The sequence below is a fragment of the Mirounga angustirostris genome, unplaced genomic scaffold (assembly GCF_029215605.1).
Source record: "Mirounga angustirostris isolate CCGP_5_RB_7025 unplaced genomic scaffold, mMirAng1.0.hap1 SCAF_9, whole genome shotgun sequence".
NCBI lineage: Eukaryota > Metazoa > Chordata > Mammalia > Carnivora > Phocidae > Mirounga > Mirounga angustirostris.
The window spans coordinates 143,575,004-143,594,956 of NW_026991717.1; the positions used below are offsets into that span (position 1 = coordinate 143,575,004).

Here is a 19,953-nt window from a genome sequence, read left to right on the forward strand (position 1 = left end):
CGAGTGCCCTCAGGGAGGAGGGAGGGAGGTGGTAACATTGCAGCATGGGCCTGATTGCTGCTGCAGGGGGGCCACAAGGAGGCGGGGGGCCGGCTCAGATCTGGCCTGGAATGCAGGGGGTCTCGGGTGGCACTGCCCGTCGGGCCTGCCCAGAGGCTGGATGTAGGCGGGCACTGGGCTTTGGCAGAAAGGCATCTCCATACCAGCCGGCACCAACAGGACCGCAGGGGCCCAGGGCCAGGTGGAGAGGAGGAGAGAACAGAGGGCTTCTAGGAGATGGAGAGGAGTCAGGGCAGGAGGGCGTGGGGTTCAAACCTGGGTGGTCCTGAAGACACGGGCCACACATTGGAGAGAGGCTGCATTTGGGGAAGTTCTCATCTTAGGTAGAATGTGGAGAAGAGCAGAGTGGACGCAGGTGGTGGTATGCACGCACCCGGCCACCAGTGCCTCCTCCCGAAGCCCGGCAAAGCCAGGAAGGGCCGGAGCCCCAGGAGGAGGACCAGGGCCGCTGGGCTGGCGGCAGGGAGAGGAGCCGAGACATAGGGGCCCCGGGCAGAGGGTGGAGCCTGGTGGCCTCCTTGTCCCCACTCTGGGCTCCAGCAGCCACCCGGGTCCAGGGCCAGCAGAGCGAGGGAGAGCAGGTGAGCAGGGGGCAGAACTAAACGGTGGCACATCCCTGCATCTGTGGAATGGGAGGCTCTGGTGAAAGAACATTCCAGAACATTCCATCGTCCATCGTGAGTGCCAGAACTTGATGGCAGACAGAAAGCTCAGCACAGGGGCAAGACAAAGCCCAGAAGAACCAGAGAACTGAGTCGCAACAGGGTGGAAGCGGACAGAAAAGATAAGAGCCTGGGGGCCCCTTGCAGGAGCCCCAACATCCCAGAAACAGACACCGCCTGTGCAGAAGGTGGGGGCCTTGGCGCTCTTTCAGGTGCGATCCGTCGTCTGGGCCCCCTCCCCGGGCTGCGCAGGCACCGAGCCTTACCTCCTGCACCCACTGCAGGCAGGGTCCGGGCAGGGACGCAGGTCCGGGCGGGGACACAGCCCCTCCTGCAGGTCCCTCCTGACACGTGGGCTCCTCCGGCCCCAGGGAGCAGCATCTTCTGCACACGCTGTCCGCCCAGCGTTCTCAGCCGGTCCATGAACACAGGTCTCCCCACGCCCCGGGCGTCCTGGGGGGCAGCTGGGGGGACGGTCTTGCCTTCCTCCCAGGGTTGTGGGAACATGAAGTGGCGCAGCCCTTGGGGAACCGCGGAGGCGCCGAGCCGGAGTTGCCGGCAGTCCCACTGCTGGTGTGTAGCCCACAGGGCCTAGCAGCGGGGTCTGAACACACACACGCCTGTGGTTCACAGGAGCTAGGCCATGGGGCAGCCCAGGGGCCCGTCCGTGGGTGAGCGGACAAACAGAAGTCCATCCGTGAAGGGGAGAGAGTCCGGAGCCCTGCCACCGCAAGGCTGAACCACGGGGGCGCCGAGCACGGAGTGACCTCAGCCACTCACCGGACGACACACACCGTGTGACCCACTCATCGGACGTCCCTAGAGGAGTCCGTCCACACGGACAAAGTGGGGTGGGGGCGCCAGGGGCTGGGGGGTGCTGCGTGTGGATGGGGCCAGAGTTTCAGGTTGAGAAGATGGAAAGTTCCGGAGATGGTGGTGATGGGCGTGCAACAGTGAATGTGCTTAATGCCACGGAGCTGTGTAATTAAAAATGGTAAATGTTATATTATGTATATTTTACCACAATAAAAACTGAGCTAGACATTGCCATGCTGTCCCCCAAAAGAGGGCCGTGGAGATTCACACTCCCACGAGGGGGGGTGGGTGAGTTAAAACCAGAATCCATGGTGTTAACCAGCACTGACCCTCACTGAGTCTGGCTGGGCTCAGCTGGAGCCCAGGGAGCAGCCCAGGTGTGCCTGGGTTCCTGCTCCGAGTGAGGCGTGGTCTCCAAAGCCTCAGACCAGCTGGAGACCCTCAGGTGGCGACTGACCTTCCTCTGTCCCTCGACCTGGAGCCGGAGGGACCCGAGTCATGTCCCGCCCCGGCCCTCCCCCCCCCCACAGAACCTTCCCCACCCAGCTACTTGCGAGTGCCCACTGCTGCCCAGGATCTGGGGAATGTGGTGGCTTAAATGACATGATGCGACACCAGGTGCTTCCTTGGCCACCGTGTATGCACCCCCAGGGGCAGCAGGGCCCTGGGCTCTGGTCTCTGTTTTGTGTCACACACGTGAGGATGGGGGATGTCAGTCTCGCCTGTGATGTTTCCAGCTTTGTCTCCCCCCTCGGGCGTTCTGCTCCCCAGATGTGGAATCGAGGTTCTGGAGGTGGGTAGGCCGAAGTCTGTTTCGGGACGGGGCACAGGGGCTGGCCTGGTCTCTGGAGGCAGGAGTGGGCTGTGGGGGACCCCTAGTGTTCCTTTCCTGCTGTGGGATGTGCGTGTAGGTCCCCACAGGGTCGGGACTGGGGGTGGGGTGGGTGGATGTCCTCCCAGCAGCCCCTGCAGGGCTTTAACCACACGATACTGGTGGAAATGGGAATGCCTGGCAGGACTTGCGTGTATGGAAATTTCTGCAAAACCAGGTTTCTGTGAGCTTTTTGAAATGTCACTTACTCTTCAACTCACAAAACCCAGGGGGCTCCAGGATATTGCCCCTCCCCCCTCGTGTCACCCCCTTGGGGGGACAGTATTGCCCCTGCTGCCTTCTCTCCCCAGGCTTCCAGGATGCCTTCCCTGACCCCAGGGCAGAGCACCTGTCCCTCTCCCCTGGCTGTGTGGGTTCCAGCCTGTGGGGCCTTGTTGGGTAACCCCAGAGGAGGCCCCTGCGGCCCCACTCTCCCTCTCACAGGGTGCTCTGATCCCCCCACTGGCCTCCCGACTGGCCTTCGGTCCCAGCGGCCCACCCCTCACCCCCGTCCCACATTGGACTTGAGCCCCTGCCTTCCAGGTCCTGTGCCTTCACCAGACAGGTCACCCCGAGAGTGGTCGTGGCCCGGCCTCGGAAGACCCCGCTCCTGGGGTGCCTTCCTGTCCTTCCTTCCACCCTCGCTCCCAGCTGCTGTCACCTGGGACCCTGCCAGTACCCTCCGTCTTCCTCCCGACACGGACCCTCACGACCCAGTTGTCCAGCCTCTGTCCATGGCCTGGGCATGGGTGGCTCTCACAGCAGCCCTGGGCTGGGAGGACTGCCTCCCCGAAGCCTGCCCTCCCTCCAGGCATGCTAGCACCTCGAGGTCCAGGAGCTCCCTCCTGTTGGCACCCTCCTGCCCTCCACGAGGACCACTGACCTGAGAACATGCAGAGGCCACAGCACCCAGAGCTGGTGTGGAGAGACAGAGACCCAGGGGCGGGGGCTTGGCACCTGCGTCCAGCCCGATTACAGCCCAACCTGGGCGTCCAGTTGTCCTGGGCCATGGGCACCTCTGCTGACCAGCATGGCTGGCTTCCCACAGGCGCTCCTTGGCCCCTGCTTTGCCAGGTCTTGGGGATGCGTGGCTGTCCCTGTATGTCCCTCGATGTTTGCCGCAGTCCTGTCGGCTGGCTCTTCCTGCACAGCAGGAGCCGGAGACCTCAGGGGTTGACATGTGTGTTGAGGTGTTCAGGGCCCCTCACACCCAGAGATACAGGCACTCCCTTCCCAGGACAGAGGCGGCTTTCACGAGATGCCACCTGCTCCCCAGCGCGCCGAGGATACCCGTGACACACAGCGTCTTCATGCTGGGGACGTTGTACTAGTGCTGGGCTCTCACGAAGCAGGGGCCACCCTTCCTGAGCCCCGAGGTGGCAAGGAGGTCGCCCTTGTGAGCCGGACGGTGGCCGCCACCTGGAGTCCAGAAGCCCGGGGCGGTGTCACGTGCCAGCATCGCTTCTGAGCCCTGACACGCCTCGTGGGAAACGCTCCGTCACAGGCACATCGTCCAGCTCAGGTCGCACAAAGGACAGCGTGAGCCTAAAAAAAGTGGAGAAACAGGTAATAAAGCACAAAACTTAATGAAATAGAAACAGTGTCGCAGGTCAGCAGCAGCCAGAGGCCCACTGCTGGGCAGGGGTGATGAGGGCTCAGCCTTTGGGGATGAACGGCCGCAGAGCGAGTCGAAGATCGCGATAAACAGTGTCGTCCGTTGAGATGAAACTCGAAAGGACAATTCTGTGAGATTAGGAATCAGTAACTGACTTAGTGCAAGAGGAGATGTGAATTACATGACAATTAAGTTACATTAAAACCTCCTCTTCCCCAAACAGCATCAGATGGTTTTATTGGTGAATTTTACCAAATCTTGAAGAAATAAGTCCTATCTCATATGAGGTGCTGCAGAGATTAGAGGTTAAGAGTAGAGGCGAAGCTGTGCACTTTTATCAGGGCGGTAGGATCACGAAAACAGGAGGATTTAGTTCTGTGATGTCAGGATCGCCGGCAGTAATCAATTTGAAAATAAGAAAAACAATGTTATTCCTAAAAGCAGTTAGTAGCTATCTAGGAAAAAAGTGAACCCAGGACATCAGAGACGCTGTGAGGAGAAGCGTCTAGCGCTTGTTCAAGGACATGAAACAGCTGAGTGAGGGGTGCAGAGACCCCACTCCCCCTGAACACAGATCAGGTGCGAGGCCCCACGCGGGGGCGGGGGGGGGGGGGACCTGGCACGCTAACGCTACAGTTTCTGTGAAACAGGCATGCGGCTTTAAAGAAAAGTGAACTGTGTCTGTGCTGGGGAGCACCTTCCTTAGCAGACAGGTGTTTACTTAAATAAGCTACACTAATTAGGGGCGCCTGGGTGGCTCAGTCGGTTGGGCGACTGCCTTCGGCTCAGGTCATGATCCTGGAGTCCCGGGATCGAGTCCTGCATCGGGCTCCCTGCTCGGCAGGGGGTCTGCTTCTCCCTCTGACCCTGCTCCCTCTCATGCTCTCTGTCTCAAATAAATAAATAAAATTAAAAAAAAAATAAGCTACACTAATTAAACAATATGAAATTGGCAGAAATACAGACTGATCTGTCGTGGAACACGATGGCGCAGAATCCCGCACGTGGCCGTGGCATGCTTGGCAGAGGACAGGACGCGCTCTGGAATCAGTGGTTTGGGGATGACTGGACCCCACGGAGGGGGCTGTGTCGCCACATGCCGAACGCCCGGGCTCATGAAGGACCTCGCTGTGAACAGCGCAGGCAGAGGGGCTGGGAGGAGGGTGGGCTTAGGGAATCGAGCGAGCCCTGAAGCATAAACCACAGACATTTATTGTGTAAACACACTTCAGAAACACCTTCGTGTGCTGGCCTGCAGCCAGGGGTGAGCTCTGCCGTGTGCTTCTCCAGAGCAAATGAGGACAGTAGTCCAGCAGGAAGACAGGCGGGGCCACGGACACGCGCCACATGCCCCAGACCCAAAGACTCTGTTCCGTCGGGCTGGTGGTGTCTAGAGCTGCACTGTGTGCCCCTTGAATTCACGTGATTCCCTGACTCCAGAAGCACCTTGGAAGGCGTGTTTGGAGCTGGAGGCTTACAGAGGCGATCAAATTGACGTGATGAGACCGTTCGTCAGGAGATTTAGGGAAATGAGGCCGTTAGGGTGGGTCCTAATCCAATATGACTGGTGTCCTTGTCAGAAGAGGAAGAGACACCAGGGTGCACGTGTGCAGAGAGCAGGCATGTGAAGAGGGAGGGAGGGGGGACCCCCGCCCCGGGCGGCTGCTCGGAGGACACAGACACGGGGCGTGTGGGAGTCAACACTCCTCTGGGCAGCTCGGGAGCACGGTGTGATGGTACCCTGGGCAGGCTCCAAGTGTGCAGAGCCTGGACCCCGCAACCCCGCTCGGGGGGCGATACCCCCGCCCCTCCGTGCCGCTCCCACGGCGGAGCAGGTGCCGGGCAGAGCAGGTCTGTGGTGTCAGATCGTTGGCACCAGCCTGAGCGGCCACCGGCGAAGGACAGAGAAGCCGTGTGCTTGCACGGTGAGGAAGCACACAGTGGGCAGGGGCGTGCACGTCTGTTCCGTGGCAAGGACACGTCACGGACGTGTAGGCAGTGTGATGTGAACCGGCCGCCTCAAGAAACAAGGGTGCATGGCCGCGTATGCCTGGCAGTCTGGCACACAGCGGACGTTTCGTTAACAGCAGAACCGAGCCAACCGAGCCACCCAAGCCGGTGCCGATGTCTGCCTTGTGTAAGCGTGCAGGTGTTTGTGATCCAGGACCCACGCGGGCTCTGCTGTCCTCAGCGCATGGCGTCCGTGTGGGGGTCCAAGGTGGCCGCGCCCCTGCAGCCTGGAGAAGGGAACGGGCAAGGGGCGAGCCAGTCACCACATGTACATGTCACCTCTGCTCAGGTGCCGCCACCTGGGCTGCTCAGTGGCCTTGCCCAGCTGCCTGCCGGGCAAGACTGGTATCTGGCTGGGAAGTGGACCCCCAGCTAACGTGGGGGAGGCCTGATTTGGGCACAGCGGGCAGTCCCCTGGAAGGAGACCCCTCCAGATGGTGGCCCCTGCAGAGGGCAAGGAGGGAGGGGTGGGGAGCACGTGGTGGATGTCTGTGGTTCTGGTCCCAATTTCTTTAAAAAGATCTCAAGTCAGTGCAGAGAACATTTGTTAGTTCTTGTCGGATACGTGGGTTTTGGTGGCATCCCTCTTTGTGGTTTTTTTCTGTAAGCCCCACACTTCTAGGTTTCAGAAAACCAGAACACTGCTTCTCCAGGGTTAGGCATGGAAGTTGGCTTTCCACTCTTTTGAGCAGACACCATCCGAGAGGAACAAGAGAGCACGCAGTGTGGGGCCAGGGCCCCTCGGACAGGATACTGGGTTTCTGCCTGTCGAGGGGATTGTGTTTTATCCTGACAGTGTGTTTAAGATACGCTTGGCTTCCTTTTTTGTTACTGCTGAGTCTAGTACAATTGCAGGGTGTCTTACACAGTAACAGTCCCGGCTTAGTGATGAATCATCGTTTGTGGGGTTTTTTTAGTGTATTTGCTCATGATTTCCTTGAGGGCCAGGTATTATGCAATAAATCTTGTCCATGGCTATAATCTATACTCCAGCCCTCAGGCCTTTCTCTCAGAGCCAGTCTTGTATAAAAACAAATATCGTGTGTTCTGTCTGGCCCAGTCTCTGTATGCAAATGATTCTTTTTATGCTTTTAGTTGTTTGTACAAATAGCATCAACTTGACTGTGTCTTAGAATTAAAGAAAAGAAAAAGAGAAAACAAGGAAAGGAAAATCCAAATGGCTCGGAGGTGTTGGTCCCATCCTACGGGAGACACGACTGTGAAGAAGTAAGCGGGCCGGTGCTGGTTTAGATGGGCTCTCTGCAGCTGCAAGCTCACCTCTAGGAGGCTGCCGGAGCAGAGACCCTTCCCTTCCGACGGAGCCCGTGGCTCTGCTCATGGCCTCGAGTTTTCCCTGTGACGAGGACACGTCAGCGTGGGGGTGCCACTGTGCTTCCCAGACAGAAGCCTCTCTGAGCCGTGGGCAGCAAATGCCGGACCGACCCCGGCCCCTGCCCAAACAGATTGTCTAGAAACAGGCATCGCAACGGCCCTGAGAGCGAGACCCCATCCCAAATGAGGGCTATGCAAGCATTCCTGGTAATTAGTTTATTAAAAGCAGGATCCAGACAACGCCTCCTGTTTGCAATTGGCCGATATATCCCTTAGGTCTTGTGGCTTTTTTAGCTTTTGAAAAATAACTTTAAAACTCACAGTAAAATTCAGCCTGCCCCCGTGTTTGCCTACAGCCCAGACTTGCCCGTTGCCCCCAACCAGGCTCAGAACAGTGGACGGACCCAGATCCAGCATCCCCACGCAGCCTCGGCTGTCAGCACTCCTGCACTGCTGATGCGTGCTCTCCAGAACGCCGCGTTAGTGGGCTAACGTGCAGGGCCCAGCCTTTTGGCCCTGGCTTCTCTTCCCGTGTGGGGGGCTGGTGCGGGCACCTGTGTGTGCATGCACGCGTGGGGAGTGTGTGTGCGTGCGCATGTGGGTGTGTCTGGTGTGCGTATTTGTGTGCACGTGTGTGTCTCTGCACACGTGCGTGTCCGTGTGTGCATGTCTGTGTCGATGCTTTGGCCCTCTTGTCCCCGAGCAGGCTTCCTGCTTTGCTTGAAGGGTGTCTCCAGGCTTGGGCAGCTGCACACGCAGCCACCGTGAGTGTCCACGTAGAGTCTGCGTGGACACACGCACGGAGCAGTGCTGGTCTGGGTGGCACATGTGTGACCACATCTAGTGCCCATCACCCGCCTCCTTGCCAGCACTGGGTGTCAGGCTTTTGGTGTTTGGTTTCGTTTTAGCCACGGCCATTGGTGTGAGGTGGTGACTCCTGACTCCTGGTGGTTTTCAGTTGCATCTTTTCATGTGCTAATTTACTGCCCATATGTCTTTTAGTGAAGTGTTTGCAAATCTTCTGCCTATTTTTAAATTGGGTTCTTTATTATCCTGTTGTTGAGTTTGGAGGGTTCTTTATTCTGGATTAAACCCTCTGTCGGATATGCAGTTTGCAAGTATTTTCTCCCAGCCTTAGCTACTCTGCCTTCTTTCACGAAATTTTGATGAAGTCCAGTTTACCCGACTTCCTGTTTCTGTTCCTGACCTCCCTGCCTTTGCCCCGGGAGCACCACACTGCCCTGAGTACTCAGCTCCACACGGATCTGGACGGCCCCCACCTTCCTTGGGTCTCCTTTTCAAAGTCCTTTCGATTATCCAATTCCTTTGCCATTCCATATAAACTTAAAAACCAGCTTATTGATACCTACAAAAACGTTGTGCTGGGATTTCCGGGAACTAAACCTTAGATCTGGTCTGGGGAGTGCTAATGCCCATGCGGCGGCTCATCTCTCCACCCGCTCAACCCTTTGCTGGCTCCTTCCACTCACTTGCAGATCCTGCACTTACCTTGTTAAATTTAGATATTTTCTTTGTTTTGGAGTTACTATAAATGGAAGTTTTAAAAAACTGACTTTGGGATGCCTGGTGGCTCAGTCGGTTAAGCGCCTGCCTTCGGCTCAGGTCATGATCCCGGGGTCCGGGGATCGAGTCCCACATCAGGCTCCTTGCTCAGCAGGGAGTCTGCTTCTCCCTCTGCCTCTGCTGCTCCCCCTGCTTGTGCTTTGCCTCTGTCTCTGACAAATAAATAAATAAAATCTTAAAAAAAAAAAACTGACTTCTAATCATTCATTGCTAGTGTGTACAAATGGGACCACTTTTTATGTCGAATTTGTATCAGATGATCTTGCAAGGCTCTTAGTTCTGGGGGCTTGCTTTCACATTTTTCCACATTCCTTGGGGTTTTCTGCATAAACTACTGTGTTGTCTGCAAAGAAGAGCTGCGTTTTTCCTTTCCAGTCCTTGTGCCTTTTATCTCCTTTTCTTGCCTTATTGCACAGGGCAAGCCTTTGGTTCTGTGCCATGCCGCAGGGGTGTGAGGGTGCGGCTCAGCCTCCTGGTCTCGGTGGGGGTTTCCATCCTGCCGCCAGCATGATGTTGGCCATTCAGGACGTTGTCTTCTGTCCCTGGTTCGCCAAGAGTTTTAATCACAAATGCAATTAAATTTTGTCAAGTTTTTAAAAATCATTTGAGGAGATTTTATGATTTTTCTAATTTAGCCTGTTGATGGGGTGAATTTCACTGACTGATTTCAAATGTTGACCAGCCTGGAACAAACCGCGCTTGGTCATGGTGTATTAGTCATTCCTTTTTATATATGATGAATTCAGTTTGCTGATATTTTATTGAAGATCTTTACATTTATATTCATAGAGGGATATTGGTCTGTAGTTTCCTTTTATGTACGTTGTTGTCTGGTGTTGGTATGGGTAATTCCTGACCTCATAAAATGAGTTGAGAAGTATTTCTCCCTTTTCTGTTTTCTGGAAGATATTATGTAGAATTAGTGTTGTTTCATCCTTTGATATCTGGGTGAATCCACCTGGAGCTTTCTTTTTCAGACGGTTTTAAACTATTCAATTTCTTTGATAGATTAGGCTGTTCAGATGATCTGTTCATCCTGGTGCTTCTGCGGTTGTGGTGCTTCTGGTGATTGTGGCTGGGGCATTGTTACATGTTGATACATATACATACATATACATACATTGTATCCAACTCCCAGCCTGACCTGCCCCAGCTGTCTGCAGCTTCCCCCTCTGTGTGAACTGTGTGATCTTCCTTCTTTCATTCCTGATATGGCTCATTTTGTCCTCTCTTCTTTCTTTCTTTGTTGGGCTAGAGGTTTTATCAGTTTTATTGCTCTTCCCAAAGAACCAGTTTTGGGGTTTTTTAATACTTTATTTCGTATTTTCTTTCTCTGTTGATTTTCTATCTTCCGTTTCATGGTTTCTGTTTTTGTCTTTGTTGCTCCCTTGCTCCACTCACTTTGGGTTCAGTTTGCTCCTTTCCTGGTGTCTTGAGGTGAAGCTCAGACTGTGCACTTGAGGCCTTTCTTACTTTCTTGTATGAGTGCATCTCCCACGGGGCTCGAATCCACACAAAATATTTCTGGATCCTTGGAGTTTTCCTCCTGGGCCCGTGTGCTGCTTACTGTCCCGAGTGGTTGGTGTTTCTGGCCTTTTGTCTACTATTGATTTCTTTTTGTTTATTTGTTTTAAGTAGGCTCCACACCCAATGTGGGGTTCGAACTCATGACCCCGAGATCAAGAGTCACGTGCTGAGAGAGCCAGCCAGGCGCCCCTCTACCATTGATTTCTAGCTGAGTCTATTGTGGTCAGAGAACATACTTTACACGACTTCAGTTCTTTCTTTTTTTTAATATTTTATTTATTAGAGAGAGAAAGCACAAGCAGGGGGAGGGGCAGAGGCAGAGGGAGAAGCAGGCTCCCCGCTGAGCAGGAAGCCCGATGCGGGGCTCAATCCCAGGACCGTGGGATCATGACCTGAGCCTAAGGCAGACGCTTAACCGCCTGAGCCACCCACGCGCCCCATGACTTGAGTTCTTTTAAGCATGCTGGTGCTCTTTTGTGGCCGGGACGTGGTTGGTCCCGGTGGATGCTAGCCCCTGGAACCCACGTCTTTCTCCATTTTCTTTCCTTCGCAGTTTGTTTCCTGCAGTCAGAGTGGCCTGATGGGCAGAGTGCGCTGGCCTTCCCTTGGGCTCCCGCATGTCAGCGGCTGTCAGGAACAACCCCATTTGCCCCCAGCCTGGAGCTGTCCTGCTGCCTGAGTCAGGGGCCCTGCTGCCAGGGGAAGCCCTCGTGTCTGTCTCCTGGCTCATCACCATCATCCTCCATGTGCCCTGAGGGCCGCACTGTGACAGGCTGGCCGTAGGCCCAGGATGGGAGTCGGAGCTTTGTGTCGGTCTTAGTTTATAAAGGTGACTGAGTGACGGTGCAGAGAGGTCAGTGCCATTGAGAGGAGAGTTTAATGTTCACCGTCCCCTAGAAACAGGAGGCACCGTACATGGGGCCACGGGGAAGCACCAGGGTCAGTCAGGAGGCAGAGGGACTGTGGGCGAGGCCCAGACCACAGCCTTTACTGGGGTTTCCGTGGGAAAGGTGCAGCGTGGCAGGGCAAATGGCTTAGGATTGGCTAGTTGGAGTCATTCCGGTGGACCTTGAGGCACAAGGTCCCAGGGGCTGCCCCTAGTTGTCTGCTTCCTGGGCCTGGGTGTGTAGGGCAGGGAGATATTAGGTTGGTGCTGAGGGTTGGATAAGGAGGGGTTCACAGTATGGGCTCTGGATCCAGGGAAGATTTAAACAGTTTTGGCTGTCAGTTGGCCCTATAATTAATGGATGTCAAATAGACAAATACAGAATCTAATAAAACACAAAACAGTAGGGTCTTCATTTCATGCCCAGAATGGCAATGGGGTCTCTGCTCCATGCCCAGGATGGTGGTGGGGTCTCCATATGAAGCCCAGGATGGTGGTGGGTGTCTGTGCTCCATGCCCAGGAGGGTGGTGGGGTCTTCATATGAAGCCTAGGATGGTGGTGGGTGTGTCCATATGAAGCCCAGGATGGTGGTGGGTGTCTCTGCTCCATGCCCAGGATGGTGGTGGGGTCTCCATATGAAGCCCAGGATGGTGGTGGGTGTCTCTGCTCCATGCCCAGGACGGTAGTGGGTTCTCCATATGAAGCCCAGGATGGTGGTGGGTGTCTCTGCTCCATGCCCAGGATGGTGGTGGGGTCTCCATACGAAGCCCAGGATGGTGGTGGGTGTCTCTGCTCCATGCCCAGGATGGTGGTGGGGTCTCCATACGAAGCCCAGGATGGTGGTGGGTGTCTCTGTTCCATGGGTGGCTGGCAGGTGGTCACAGAGCCTGTGAAACTTTCCAAAGCCACACTGTCGACCAGACCCAGGCCCTATATCCAGACCTGAGCTCCCCGGCCTCAGCCTGTCACTCCCTGCTGCCTGGATGTAGAAATGTGAGTTGAGGGGGCCCGGGGTCTTCCTTCTGGCGCCCCTGTCCCCGTGCTTCCTCTGAGGCAGACACAGAGGAGTGTAGAGTCTCCGGTCAGGAAATGGGCCACTCCCGCTGTCCCCACCACGTCAGCGTCTGTCCTGCTGCTTGCGGTGTAGGTGGGCATGGAGAGTGTGGCGTCCCAAGTAGGACCTGTATGACGCCAACACAGGTTTGGCGACCTGCTCTTGGCGCTTGGAGCTGTGTGGGCGGGCAGCGGAAAGTGGAGCGCTGACCGCCATGTGGCAGCGCTGTCCCCGTGAACAGCGGGCTGACGTCTGAGCGGGAAAATAAGCCAGGGCTTCAAGTTGCTGCAGAGCCGTCCCGGTTGATCTCGGTGTTGCACCCCCACACCCCCGGAGCGCGTCTGCCTGGGCTCCTTGGTGGGGTGGTTCTGCTGCTTCCGGGAAGGTAAAGCTTCGTGCAGCTAAATGGTCCTGCAGGCCAGGATTGCAAGACAGGCCCAGCAGGAGGGGGAGGTTCCCCGCTGGAGGACCAGGACCGGAGGACCGGAGGACCATGGGGGACACAGGACCCCTTCCCTAGGCAGGGCCCACACGCCCTGCCTCCACCCCACACTCAGAGTGGTGAACCCAGTGTGAGGGTTCAGGGAAAGCTCACCGTGGGCTCGGGGACATGGGCACTGGGGGGGCAGGTGTGTGCAGTGGGCCACCAGAGGTGGTGGTGGTGTCTCCGGGGACCCTGCGGAGGTGGGGGGCAGGGCAGGTGGGGACCGGGCCTGAGACCCCACACTGGTGTGGGGACAGGGTGGAGGTGAGGGGCTTGGGCCTGGGGTGGGGCCTGCAGAGGCCTGTGCTCTGGGAGCTGGGAGTGGAGCTCGGTAGCTGGCACCTGGTCCCTGGGGGCTCCTGGTCTGCATGCCCTTGTCTGGGCTGCCTGCCCACAGACCTGCACTGAGCTTCCCCCACAGGTGGGAGACCCACCCTCTGGGGCCCTCTGGAGCAAGGGGATGCTGAGTGGCATCCACCACCGCAGGGACTCTTGAGGGGCCCCTGAGCCTAGCTGAGGGCCTCCAGGAGGTGTGAGGGCCTTGTCTGAGGCTGGAGCTCCTGAGGGTGGGGCCTTCCTAGGGCTGGAGGCGGTGTGGGAAGGTGTGGTCCACACTGAGCAGGCCTTTGCCCTCTGCAGGTTGTGCAGCCTGACCTTGAAGAAGCTGGTGGTGTTCAAGGAGCTGGAGAAGGAGCTCATCTCGGTGGTGATTGCTGTCAAGATGCAGGTGAGGGTCCCCTCGGCCGCTGTCCCGGGGCAGTGAGTGCAGGGTGTCCGTGCCTGCCTGGGGGTGCGAGTGGGCACAGCCACACCAACCGCTGGACCCTTACCTGTGCAGGGGGCCAGGGAGCCTGCTTCCGCCCCAGCACGCAGGGGAGCCTCTGCCAGGGCTGGTTGACCTGGAAGATGGTCCTAAAGGTCTGGCAGGATCGGGTCCCCCCAGCACACCCAGGACACAGTCCCGTCCGATGAAGGGCAGGCAGCCCAGTGTTCGGAATGTGGGGAGAAGGGAGTGTGTGCAGGTCACTGGCAGATGGGCCCATGCAGAGCAGAACTGTGGTGCAGACCCTCCCTGCCCCCACCGCGCGCACCCAGCGCACCCTTCTCTGCCGGCCCCTGACCCAGCGCCAGCCCAGCCGTGCACACGTCTCCTCCCATACGCTCCCGGACCTTGCAGGTTCCTGCCTTGGAACAAATAGCAGTGTTTCAGGAGGGCCTGACCCGCGCCCCCCCCACCCCCCCCACCTCCCCACCCCCCGCCCCGCAAGGGGACAGCGGCCCCTCCCTCCCCCAGGGCACCGGCTCCTCCACGTGTGGCTGGGTCCTTGCGATGGCCCCCACAGCTGAGCCGTGGGAGGTATCAGCGCCTGGCCTGCCAGCACCCCAGACCGTCAGCCCCTCGGGACCGAGATCTTGCTCCACCCTCAGCCCCAGGCTCTGGAGCCCACGTTCAGGGGCCGCGGGGGTGCCAGGGGCCCGGCCTGGGGCTCTCAGGGCAGGCTCACCAGGGCTTGCTGGCTTGCGCATCTCCGGGCCATCAAGCCAGGCTCTCTCCAGGCTGAGAGCTCAGGGCCGAGTTCAAGGAGGCCTGAGGCCCGTCTTTAGTTTCCCCGTCTGTTGCCACCATCTTTTAAGTAAAGATCTGGAGAAACCCTTTTCCTCCCTGAAGATGCTGCTGTAACTTATCATCAAAGCCAGGCATGTGGGGCTGCGAGCCAGTGCCACGGGGACGTGCCCACGGGGGGCCAGGCTTTCCCGGGGCCCGGGGCCCGGGCTTTGCTCCGCGCGGGGAGGGCTCTAGAGCAAGGTGGAGCCCACCCATCCCGGACCCCTGAATCTGCCACCGTTGACCTCTTACACGGCTGCCCCCGACCCCGGCCCATTCCTGGAGCCCTGCCCCAGACCCCACCATCTCCGAGACTCAGGCTCTGGGACCCACGTCACCTTTCCAGCTGACCCGGGTGCCCCCTTCACTGGCTGCCCGTTCCCGTGTGCCCCCACAAGCTCAGCATCCACCCAGGTGCCTGGCCCATCCTGCAGGCCCCCCCTGGGCGTCGCCCTCTGTTTGGGTCAGTTGCCGCCCACCTGCTGTGCCCCTGCATGGGGGGGGGCAGGGCAAGTCTGGAGGAGTCAGCCCCCAGCCGGGCCGTCTCCCTCCACCCGTTCTCCCCGAGACACGAGACACAAGATGCTGCGCTCCTGTGTCGTCAGCAGCCCCTCCTCTGAGCTGAGGCCTTGCATCTTCGCTCCCAGAGGGAGCGGGCCTGCCGGCCTTCCCCACCGGCCCCAGCCTGCTCGCCTGTGCTCGCTGCCCTCTTTCACCCGGCAGAGGCCAGTCAGCTCAGGTCTCCTGAGGGATCTGGTGTGGAAGAGGCCTGGGGGCCACGGCCAGACCCCGCACAGGGTGCCATGTGGCCCAGAGGGCGTCCACCGGGCGGTGCCGCAGGATGCCCGAGTAGAGCCAGCCCCGCACCTGTGCCCAGGACCCCTGCCCGTCACCCCCGTCAGCCCGCACGTCTGTGCTGTCTCTGTCCTAGACCCACACCCCAGTCCTGCCCTCAGCCTCTTCTCTGCACCCTCATCTTGTCGGACACCTCCCGAGCCCCCAGCCCTGCACCCTGGTGGCCACTGGTCTTTGTGGCTCTGAGTCCGACGGCTGTCGGTGCCCCGCTCGCAGGGGGCCACATGGTGTCCGTCCCGTGGCTTCCTGCCCCCAGCCTTCAGTCTCCGCTCCGTGCATGTGGGGACAGCCGTTTTTAAAACAGTACTATGAGGAAATCTTTAATCCATTTGGGATTTATTTTGGTATAGGATTTGAGGTGAGGATCTGGACGTTTTATACGAATGATTTGTTACTCACTATTTCCTGGTGACGTGAAGGCTCATTATTATGCAGCACGTTTGTCTGTGTGTTCTCAGATGTATTTCTCGACTTCACGTCTCTGTCGCTGACACAGAGCACCTGTTACACCCGTGTACCACGTTTTGCTTTCTGGGGAGGCCATCACCCCTCACTGGTCCACTTTTTCAGAAATGCTTAGCATCTAGCACACCGGTTCTTCCAGGCATTGTTCCGTGACCCCCCTGCACCCCAGCATTGCCCTGTGACCCCAAGCATTGTCCTGTGACCCCCCGCACCCCAGCATTGTCCTGTGACCCCCACGCACCCTAGCATTGCCCTGTGACCCCCAGCATTGCCCTGTGACCCCAAGCATTGTCCTATGACCCCCCACACCCTGGCATTGTCCCGTGACCCCCACGCACCCTAGCATTGCCCTGTGACCCCAAGCATTGTCCTGTGACCCCAAACATTGTCCCGTGACCCCCCTGCACCCCAGCATTGCCCTGTGACCCCAAGCATTGTCCTGTGACCCCCCGCACCCCAGCATTGTCCTGTGACCCCCACGCACCCTAGCATTGCCCTGTGACCCCCAGCATTGCCCTGTGACCCCAAGCATTGTCCTATGACCCCCCACACCCTGGCATTGTCCCGTGACCCCCACGCACCCTAGCATTGCCCTGTGACCCCAAGCATTGTCCTGTGACCCCAAACATTGTCCCGTGACCCCCCTGCACCCCAGCATTGCCCTGTGACCCCAAGCATTGTCCTGTGACCCTCCCCGCACCCCGGCATTGTCCCGTGACCCCCCTGCACCCCAGCATTGCCCTGTGACCCCAAGCATTGTCCTGTGACCCCCCACACCCTGGCATTGTCCCGTGACCCCCACACCCCACTGCTGCATTTTTGGTAGTTACTTTAAATGTGGCAGTGAGTAATCTGGATCATCTAGGGGAGAACTAGAGGGTGACAGGATGGGGACGTTTCTAAGGCTCTTGACAAACCTCCCCAAGGGTGCGTTTGGGAATCCCGTGAGCTTATGCCTCCCACTGCCTGGTCTGTGGCTCTTCACGTGAGAGTCTGAGGGCAGTGGGTTTCACGGTGAGATGCCCCCTTGTGAATGAGCAGCCGTTTTGTTCTGTCCCAGGGCTCCAAACGGATCCTGCGGTCCCATGAGATTGTGCTGCCCCCCAGCGGACAAGTGGAGACCGACCTGGCGCTGACCTTCTCTCTGCAGGTGGGCCTGGCACGTGGGCAGGGGGCAGCGGCCCACCTTGCAGGGATGTTCTCCCCCAGTGTGCTGTCCTCCGAAATGTTAGAAGACGTGCGTGCTTTATTAGATCGCATTTTCCCTCCCGGTCCTGTGCTAAAGAATGTAGTGAGGCCCAAGCTCACTCTCAGAAAGTCGTTTTGGGGATGCCGGGCTGGCTCAGTCGGGAAAGCGTGTGACTCTTGACCTCGGGGTGGTGAGTTCGAGCCCCACATGGGGTGTAGAGATTACTTAAATAAGTAAATAAACAAACCCGAGAAAAAAGGCCATTTGGCTCCAGTGTTCAGAGAAGATGGGGAGGAACAGGGGACCTCAGTTTTGTAAGTTCTGACCCCTTTGAAGTACGTTAGGTGCCCCCTGCTTGCCCCACAGCATGAAGCAGAACCTCCTCCCCACGGACCCTCCAGAGCCCAGGTCTGTGGGTGGGAGCAGGCTGGCCCCAACCCACCCGCAGGGCGCTCATCCTGCCTCCGTTCCTCTTCGCACAGTTGTTTAAGGTGGGTGCTGTGCAGATTCGCAGACGTGCGTAACACACTGGGCTTAGCGTCGGCCTGGCTGTGCCCGGGGCGGGGGCACGTGACCCCAGCTCCGGCATCCCCTGCGGGGGCTTCTGGGGTCTGCGTGGAAGTTTTCTTTTGTGGGACCCGCTTTATCGGAGTGCGGCTTCCAAGACGTGCAGTTCGCGGTCTTTAAGCGCTGGCCAGCCGGGCACAGGCGTGCGGCTTCTGTGAGGTTAAGGGACGCGCTTGCGAGCCTCTGTTGGTGCACACGAGCCCTGCTCTCGCAGAAGCCCCCGTGGTGCTCTGATGGGCCACTGGACCAGCGCCACCTCGGGGTCACGCCCCTGCCGTCCGCGTCGTGGGCAGGGTCTCTGGCTGACCCCGCTGATGACCCAGAGGCCCTGGCCAGCTGCTCACGTCTGCCGGCAGTGGCTTTTCCCGTGTCCCCGACGGAGGCCCCCGGCGGCCCGGCGAGGAGCGAGCCTCCGGGCTCGTCGGTGCTGCGCTGGTGTGGCCACGGGGACAGACGGCAGCCTTGACCCCTTCTCTGCAGTACCCTCACTTCCTGAAGAGAGAAGGCAACAAGCTGCAGATCATGCTGCAGCGGAGAAAGCGCTACAAAAACCGAACGATCTTGGGCTACAAAACGCTGGCGGCGGGCTCCATCAACATGGCCGAGGTGAGCGTGTCCCCGCTCAGCCAGAGGCCCCCGTCGGGCCTCACCTGACGGCCTGTGGGTTCTGCCCAGCGTGGGTCCGTCCCGTGCCCCCCAGGGAGCGCGTCCTCCTGGGACACCCGCGTCCCCTTCCGTGGGCGCTGGCCCTGGCCCGTGGGCTGCCTAGGCGGGCGGCACGTGCTTGCTGTGGGGTGGGGGCGCGGGCTGTGAGCGTAAGGAAGTTCCCTGGTGAGGCGAGGAGGGGACCTTCATGCAAACGGAACTGACCAGCCGGCACCACCGTGTCTCGGAGGACCTGCCGTCCCGAGCTGTGGTTGGCAGCCAAGGCCCCTCGTGTCCTTTGTGCTTCGGGGCCGTCCCCGTCACGGGGTCGCGCTCAGGGCTGTCCAGGAACTGTGATGCTCAGGAACGCGGAGCTGTGTTTGTGCCCACCTGGGGCAGGGCAAGGCTGCCCCCACACCCCTCAGCCCTGCTCCTCTGGCCCAGGACCCCCATGCCCATGGCACCTGGTCAAGCCTGCAGGCCTCCTGCTTCCCCTCAAACCCTGCCTGCCTGATACTCCCAACAAGCGCCCTTTAGGCCGGTGGCACAGGTGTGGAGGGCGTGAGGAGGAAGACGGTGCACCTGCCTGTCCAGCTCTGCCTGTGCGTGGAGCCTTCCTAATTTGGTCTCTGAGATGGTAGCAGTCGCGGATGTTACCTTTCTCAAAAATTTCATTTTCGTACTCTACTCAAGGGCTGGCACCCCAAATCAGGCTCCCCAGATTAAAAATAATTGGGTCCATGAAATCCCAAAATTTGGATTTGGTCAAATGACCCCAAAGGCAGCTTGTAGGATGCAGAGGCTCCGGCCTGCAGGGGCGTCCTCGGAGTTGTCACCAGCCAGGGTGCGGGGGGGTGCGAGGGGGCGCGAAGGGGCGCGAAGGGGCGTGTGTCCCTGTCCCTGGTCTGCTTGAAATCTCTCATGACCCGAATGCCTCCAAGGACTCACCGGCCTGCTGGGTGTCGGCTCTGCCACACAAGACCCCCAGCCTGTGCAGGCGGCCGGTCCTCCTTGGTCCCCACGGACGCGGGGCCCTGGACGCAGATCCCGGGATTGGTGGCCCCGAGCCGTAGCCTCACACACAGTCTGCTCCGCGCTGCAGCCCCTGAACAGGCGGGCTCAGACCCTCCCCTCCTCGACAGCCTTCAGTCCCCAGTGGCTGAGCCTGGCGCCGGCCCCCAGAGTCTTGACCAGTGTCCTCCTGCCCTGTGGGCAGGAGGGGTGCTGCTGGGTGCTGGCCCTGCGCCTGGGCCCCTTCTAGAGCTGAGCCCTGCCCCCAGGTGATGCAGCACCCCTCCGAGGGCGGCCAGGTGCTGAGCCTCTGCAGCAGCATTAAGGAGGCGTCGGTCAAGGTGGCCGAGATCTGGGTCTTCTCCCTGTCCAGCCAGCCCATCGACCACGAGGACAGCGCCATGCAGGCGGGGCCCAAGGCCAAGTCCGCAGGTGAGTACAGCTGCAGGGGCTCCGCTTGGCTGCCTCCTGGCCCCCTTCCCGCGGGTCTGGGAAGCTGGGGAGGGACCACGAGGGTGTGCGGGTTTCCCTGGGGCTGGGTGAGCTCGCTGCGCCGGCGACATTGGGCACTCTGGGAGCCTGGGCTGCAAGCGTGCAAGCTCGGCGGTAGGCAAGAGGTCATGGGCCTGATGGTGGTGCCTTCCTGGGTCTGGGCACAGGTCCTGGCGTGGCTGTCAGCACCCTCGCGATGGCGGCCGCTGTCCCCCGGAGGT

General features: G+C 59.0%; 1 protein-coding gene across 12 annotated transcripts in view; it reads left to right on the forward strand.

Moving 5' to 3' along the window:
* Positions 1 to 19,953, forward strand: part of PACS2 (phosphofurin acidic cluster sorting protein 2) — a 59,457-nt gene that overhangs the window by 18,778 nt on the left and 20,726 nt on the right. For 10 of the 12 annotated variants that reach the window (XM_064571725.1, XM_064571721.1, XM_064571724.1 and 7 more), the window contains exons 2-5: positions 13,542 to 13,629; positions 16,889 to 16,978; positions 18,065 to 18,190; positions 19,510 to 19,672. In XM_064571725.1, the coding sequence (XP_064427795.1) occupies positions 13,542 to 13,629; positions 16,889 to 16,978; positions 18,065 to 18,190; positions 19,510 to 19,672 (467 nt within the window). Of the gene's footprint in view, positions 1 to 11,030; positions 11,331 to 13,541; positions 13,630 to 16,888; positions 16,979 to 17,043; positions 17,208 to 18,064; positions 18,191 to 19,509; positions 19,673 to 19,953 lie in introns of those variants that run through there. The other 2 variants (XM_064571720.1, XM_064571723.1) reach the window with 2 other exon arrangements.